Source organism: Cebidichthys violaceus, unplaced genomic scaffold (genome assembly GCF_023349555.1).
Source record: "Cebidichthys violaceus isolate CVI_PGR_0920_01 unplaced genomic scaffold, fCebVio1.0.p SCAF_19, whole genome shotgun sequence".
Classification (NCBI taxonomy): Eukaryota; Metazoa; Chordata; class Actinopteri; order Perciformes; family Stichaeidae; genus Cebidichthys; species Cebidichthys violaceus.
The window spans coordinates 9,601,579-9,609,140 of NW_027176361.1; the positions used below are offsets into that span (position 1 = coordinate 9,601,579).

Here is a 7,562-nt window from a genome sequence, read left to right on the forward strand (position 1 = left end):
ATTCATGTAATTAATCAATTCATGAACTTAAGCACGTCTTACTGTGTGTGTGTGTGTGTGTGTGTGTGTGTGTGTGTGTGTGTGTGTGTGTGTGTGTGTGTGTGTGTGTGTGTGTGTGTGTGTGCAGGCTATCAGGTTTTAAAGCAAGTTTTAATCCTTTAAAATCTCTCTCTCTCTCTCTCACACACACACACACGCACACACACACGCACGCACGCACGCACACACACAAACATGCATGGGGAGAAGATGAGATGCATCACACTGCAGTGCAAACATGGTTAATGATGGCAATCTGATTGCACCTTCCGAGAGACTCCAGACCTTTTGCATCCCGCTCGGCGCTATAAGAGCTAAGTTAATGGGTGGGCGAGGAAATGAATGGCCGCCTAAGTGGATGGATGTGTAATTATGAAATGGGCGATACAGTCAATGTAATTAGCTTGTTTATGTGCCGCACAATGGATGGAGGCAGACGTTGGGACCCGGCGCCTGCGGTGGTAGAGGGAGAAGAGAGAGGAGAGGGTGAGAAGGATGAGAGAGAGAGAGAGAGAGAGAGAGAGCGAGAGAGAGCAAACTCCTTATTCAGGCCTTTTCTGCTCACCCGTCACATCAAGGCTCCAAATCAATCCTGCAAATTGGTTTGTTCCTCAACAAGGTTAACAAACGACGAAGGGATGGGGGGGGGGGGGGGGTGAAGTGGAGAAGATGAGGCAGAATATGAGATAGAGAGGGGAATATGTGAGCGCTGTAACGAGAGGGAGACGGAGGGTGGAGGGTGTCCCAGTGTTGACGTATTGTCTAATGCAGAGCTATGTGTGTGTGTGTGTGTGTGTGTGTGTGTGTGCGTGTGCGTGTGTGTGTGTGAGGGGGCTGAAGGCCGACAGTTTAACCACAGAGGGGGTGAAGGATCCGGGTGATTGCTGTTTGTTACAGGTAAACCGAATCGGCTGAGTTATGGCGTCCCAGCTCACAAACCACTTTGGGCGTGTGGCAGATAGGCTGCTGCGTTGCACATGTTGGGATGAGTTTGTGCGCGTTTGCGCAGCGCGCCGATGCAGACACGGATGCTCCCGCACCGTAACCCCTGTCACGATGAAATGTGGGGCCCATTTCCTCCCCGTTCCCAGCTGAGTCCGCTGGAATTGGAGAGTAAATATATAAATAATAGAAGAACGGATAAAGAATGGCTATAATGTGTTATTCTTCTCCCCTGTGTGTGTCTTTCAGGAACACTTCACGCCGGAGTGTAAGTTTAAGGAGTGCGTGTTCGAGAACTACTACGTCACCTACTCGTCCATCCTGTACAGACAGACCCAGTCGGGTCGGGCGTGGTACATCGGCATCAACCGGGACGGACAGGTCATGAAAGGGAACCGCGTCAAGAAGACAAAGGGGGCTGCGCACTTCCTGCCCAAACTCATTGAAGGTACTGCCGCTTATCATGCAGCCCACTCTGCGAGCTGTTCCAGAGGCAGGGGACCAGCGATGCTCCGTGCTTTTTTATTTCGTCTCCATCTGCCGAGAACGTACGCGTCGGCATTCCGTTCAGTCAAGTATTCAGTGATCATTGTAAAAAGAATAGACTTTGATTCAAGCATCAAAGTTGGATCTTGACCTTGGAAATAGTCATGGAAATATTTGGCTGACAAAGCATTCCCATTTAAGTAAAAGTAGCTCATTAAGGAGACTTTCAACTGTGATTTTTATGCCAAAAGGCATTTACCTTTTTATATTAGATTTTAGAATAGTGCTTCGCCACTTGAATGCCAGTCGGCAAATACCTTGACGGTACTTAACCGGATAATAACGTTCATACTTTCTTTATAAATTATTCCCTACTAAAAGTACCGTGTTGTGCCTTTTTTTTTTTTTACGATATTGATCTCAATCATGTTAATAATACCCATATGATAATATCGTGTAATCCAACGCCTCTGAAACAGCCAGTATGTTGCGTTTAGGGAGATCTATTGGCAGAAATGGAATATGATATTAAAGTGTAACTGCACCCCCAGGTCTGAGCCTAAGTTCACCCACTGCATCATTTTGATAACTGCTGAAGAAAAGTGGGCAAGGAGATGAGAGATGGAAACCACAGACTCTTTATAATGGAAGCTTTGACGCAGCGTCGTGCAAATGAGGAAATAATTAGCTCGTGCACATCACGCTTCCTCCGCCGCCGTAGCAACCTGCAGTCAGTTAGCAGCTCCGTCTCTGGAGTATCCTAGCGGGGAGCAAGGACCCCGCTCATGTTAGCTTGCTAACTAGCCGACTGCTAAATGAGAAAAATGAAACAACTTGACGCTTCATCTTCACACTCTTGTCACTGCGTCGGAAAGCACGTCGCTGTCATTAACACTGATCCATTAGACTTTGTAATGTGATCATGGGCCTAATTTCCAGAACACAGAAGTGAGAGAACAGAACTTGTGCTGTGATTGTGATGCTACAAAGTGGCTACGGAAAAAGTAAAAGCAATGGATGCGGTGGGGGGAGACGAGGAGCTGATTAATAACCAAACGGTTGTTAGGACAGGTTTAAAACAGTAGATTTGCGTTTTAAGACATTTTCAACCATTAAATGACAGTTTCTATTAAGAATTGTCAATATCAACATCAGCATTGATGTGTTTCATCACAGTACTTTCATATCATTTAGTTTACAGCTTGATAAACATGTTTAAGTGTGCAGCACCTCTTTAATAAGTCAGTTTTCTTTAGTGTATAATCATCTGAAAATAAGAATCTTTGTGTTTTTTGTCAGAATAAGCCCTTAGGAAGCGCTTCCTCTTCACGGAGTCCGTTATGTAGCACAGAATTCAGTATATCTCATTTACAGTTACAGCTCTAATTTACAGTAAACAAAATAAAGTAGTCATCTAAAAAACTGCACCTTATTTAACATTAGAAACATTATATGATAAGTGATATCAAGCACGGTTAATATGACTTCCAAACTTTATTTTAACTAACCAGGCAACGCTTTGAACTAAGTTAAAGCTGCATTCTTTGCTTGTTTGGTTTTTTACTTCTGTCAAAATAAAAGAGATACTGACAATTAAAGACAACATGCAGCAGCGTCTCAGTGGAGAGTTGGAGATAATCATGCTTTCATCGCTATGAACAACCGCATGTTACGTTACGTTTAGTTATTTGATCCATTGCTCATACAAACATAAGTATTACACCTTCAAAATAAAAGCTTGGGATTAACCCAATGTCAGGGTTTGTTTTCTCCTCATGTTTCCTCATCTACTTGAAGCTGACTCACATTTTGAATAAATGAATAAATAAGGTTATGTTCACACTGTTGAATTGTGTGTGACTATTATGTCTTTGGTGACCTCTGTTAGTAGTGTCAATAAAGATAAAATGGCGTAGGTCATTACTGCACATCCGAAGACACAACGAAGTGCTGAAAGCAACACATAAACTGCACCGGGGACTGTCTCATTTTCACCGTAGGGGCTTAAAATGTTTCTTTTTATTTATGAACCTGAAAAGGCAATTATCCAAAGAACAAACTAAAGCAGCAGAGGAGCTACTTCTACTGTGTCTACACACACACACACACACACACACACACACACACACACACACACACACACACACACACACACACACACGTCTGTTCCTACCCAGTCCCTAACTATTGCAACCTTCTCCCTCCTCAGTGGCCATGTACCGGGAGCCCTCTCTACACGACGTCGCGGAGCAGAGCCCGCCCAGGAAAACGCCCAAGACCTCCAGTGACTCGCCCGTGCTCCAGAACGGCAAGAAGGACCCTCAATCCAAAACCAAAACCTCCTAGCGCTCAGAGACACGGGTGGGAGAGGAGAGGGTGGAGGACAGCTGAACAGGGTTGTTAGGGCTACAACCCCCCCCCCCCCCCCCCCCCCCACCCACCCACCCACCCCACAAACCTGCAACACTGACCCCACGTGAACTCTGCATACCACAATGCACTGGTGTAAAGTTGGAGAAAAAGGAGACCCCCCCTCCCCATCCAGTCCAGCCCTCCACCTTCTTCCTGTATTAGATTGTGATTATCAAAGCCTGGGATACAAAAGCAATAACTCCATGAAGAGGTGAACAGTCGCCTAGCATTGTATAGCATGTCACCGCAGCGTGTTTAGAAGCGGCTGGGAGGAAATCCCACACACACACACACCCTCTAGCCATCACCGGCGACGTCCTTCCAGTCGACCAAATATCAGAGCAAAGTCTTCCTGGTTTCAACCACCAACAACGGGTGCAGCGGTCAAATCGGTCCCTCTGCAGCGCATACTTCACATATGGGTTTTCATTTCCCCGCGGGGCTCCATGCTAATGTTAGCCCGACACAGAGCCACGCTAATGCGAGGCTGTTACAGAGACCCTTGTGCAGACTTTTGTTCTGCAGCCATCTGCTCAGTCCACATCTTCTGTGTGCGTCAGCGACTTTGTGAGATGGCCTGGATTCTTGTCAGCCCTGTGTGTGTGTGTGTGTGTGTGTGTGTGTGTTCGTGTGTTCCCTTCTTCTTTCATTCACCTTTGGCGCGATTTGATTAGTTTGTGACATGGACTCAATTTTCCACTCGGCGGCACAAGAAAACCCCTCCCGCTCCTCTCTGGCTCTGTTAATGGAGTCTGGGGCTGATCAGAATCTTTCGACCCTTAAACGAGGGGCCATGAGCTCCCTCGACACACTGCATAACCACACACACACACACACACACACACACACACACACACACACACACACACACACACACATATTCATTATGGCACTGACATTTACACACGCGCAGAGATGTGTGTCTACTGTGTGCACACACCTTGGCGTCATGATATCCATGAGAGACGAACGCAGAAAATGATCACACGACTTGTCACAATGGCATGCATTGACACACACACACACACACACACACACACACACACACACATGCCGACTTGGTGGTGAGTGAGTGTGTGTGTGTGTGTGTGTGTGTGTGTGTGTGTGTGTGTAGGTTCTGGGAGATGATGAGGATGTCATCAGTGAGATGGGGTACTGATGGAGCCCGACTCCGTAGCTTGGGATTGCACCGCAATAGCTTTTTCACTGTGGCTGGCCATGCGTTGCACAAACCCCTGAGGCCCGCACTTTATCTGTGGAGCCTCTATCGCTCAATGTGCTGTTCCTGTCTAGGAATACACACACACACACACACACACACACACACACACACACACAAAAAACGTTTTTATTTAATTATTGTATCTAAATTGTGATAACACCTTTATAATGAACGATGAAATGAAATGTGTATATGATCTGCAGATTCTCTGCTACACCCATCGCTGTCCACATGCCAGAGATATTCTGTGTACTGACTGTACAGCTACATGTTTAGAGTCAGGATACAAGTCATGGGGAGTACTACCGAGCTTGGCAGAATCCACCTAAAGAGGGGGTGTGGGCTACCCGGCACCACAAAGGCCTGAAACTGAGACCCAAAACCTGAGCCGTACCCGCACCTTTAAGACACGACCTGACTTAAAGGGCCAGTGTGTAGGTTTCAGAACCAACGGAGTAACACTCCGCTCACCCCTCCCTTTCCAAGCGGAATGATTATACACTCGTGAAAACATAGTTATGAATATTATATTCCATTTCTACAAACAGAGCCCCTCTTCACCCGATACACTGGACCTTTAAACTGACTGCTACTGCCACTTGGGCACCTGAAGCCTATATTTCTTACATTACTGACTGTGACTACATTCTAATATTTAGCAGGTGGATTGTAATACTTCCTGTTTGTATAAAACTAACTGCAAAAACAGTGTATAGTATACTGAAAACAACTGGTGTGTAGTGTGGAATTGGGAGACACAGGGATTTGCAACTGTACTCTCAACACAGAGTTCTCCTGAGATTTAGCGTTGTACTCCTATAATATACTATACATACTGCATATGACTGCTGTCATATCGTCTGACTTACAATGGACTGTTAAAAAAAATATATATTATAAAGCAAAACCAGCAACGTCGTATATTTGTTTCCATGAATTCTTCTTCCCTGTCAAAACCTGGCGCCTACATTAACCACAATGCAACCAATTGGAGATGCAGATGTGTAACGCTAGTAGCGGCTTATTGACCCTCGAGTCGCTAGCCTCAAGCAGAGATGAGGTACGACCTTTTCAATTTTCAAACTTCTAGTTTTTCTGCCCAAACTGACTCAGTGATCGAGGCGCTTTATCAGATTTAAAACAGAGTTTAAAACACATGCAGTACTACTCCCCAAGACCTGTCAACAGACTTTCATTTTGACCATTCTGTTTTTTAAATCCGTCTCTTGCAAGTCCTCTAACTTGATGACAGTGCAGTACTACGTCACTGGAGTGGCCCTTTAAGTCTCCATCTACACCTGGATTAGTCGACTGAGCACCTGACATGTTCGTGACATGAAACAACACGCTGACTTGACCTCGCCAATCACTCGCTTGCTCAGTTACTTTTTATTTTTTTTCTCAAATGATTTACCATAAATCTCTCCAGGAGACTTTGGTTATGATGCAAAGGAATTCAAGCCTTCTTTACGTGTCGTTTCACGAGTCTTATACTGTTATGGTTGAAGGTAAACAGATTATGCTTGCTGTGACTGTATATGGCCAGAGTCGTATATAAATAATGAAATTGATAGCGGTAGCACATAAGAAAAAAAAAAGAAAATGGTTATTTATATTATATATTATATTTACTTTGATCACAGTTTTGTCCTCGTTTGTCTGACAGACTCTCTCTGTAACGAAACTATTTGAAATATTTCACTGCGCTCGTTCAGGAGTGGGCTTTGTGTGTTTCCATTTGTTCATTCCACTCAACACAAAAAGCAATCATCTTTTCCTATCAAACTTTTCCTGGTACAATACGCCCGGCAGGGTAATTGTTTCTGCCTAATGTTTATGTATTGTGGGAAGCGAGGAAGTCCTGCGTTCCTCCGGAGCTAGTGGCGAGGTTAGATTGATGATCAGGGCTCAGCGAGAGGGACCGACCGAAAAAACGAAAACCTAGAGGGGGAGACATTTTTTTCGGGGGGGGGGGGGGGGGGGGGGGGGGAATAATTTGTGGTGACGAGCAGAAGAAAACAAGAGTTTTAAGAGGGAATTATGGTAATGTGGACGGTGTTCCCTTAGCACACACACACACACACACACACACATTTACACACACTTCTCATTTCATGCATAATCCTCTGCTCCCCTGTAACCTGTGGTTGTAAATAATAATAGCTGATAACCCGCGCAGAATAGAGGCGAGCCGCAGAGCAAATGAATCTGCTTCCTGAGAGATGAAGCGAGCTTTACCTCTGTTTTCCTGTGTGGAGAAAGAGAGGACAGATTAGTTTACAGAGAATGAGAAGAGAAAGTTTAAAGGGGAAAGATGGGGGGGAGGGGGGGGGGGGGGTGGATGAGTGAGAAGAAAGAGAATCCAACAAACGAACTACAGGAAGGACTTGTGAGGAGCAGAGAAGAGAAAAGCTCAGTTCTTCCCGTGTTTTCTTTGCTTTATTGAACTTCACGTACAAAC

General features: G+C 45.3%; 1 protein-coding gene across 1 annotated transcript in view; it reads left to right on the top strand.

Annotated features, from left to right (window-relative positions):
- The window catches only part of fgf11a (fibroblast growth factor 11a), a 64,222-nt gene extending 60,385 nt beyond the window's left edge, over positions 1 to 3,837 (top strand). Inside the window, exons 4-5 of the mRNA XM_068713570.1 lie at positions 1,231 to 1,429; positions 3,677 to 3,837. Coding sequence (XP_068569671.1) covers positions 1,231 to 1,429; positions 3,677 to 3,813 — 336 coding nt within the window. The 3' untranslated portion in view covers positions 3,814 to 3,837. The remainder of the gene's footprint in view (positions 1 to 1,230; positions 1,430 to 3,676) is intronic.
- The last annotated feature ends 3,725 nt before the right edge of the window (positions 3,838 to 7,562 follow it).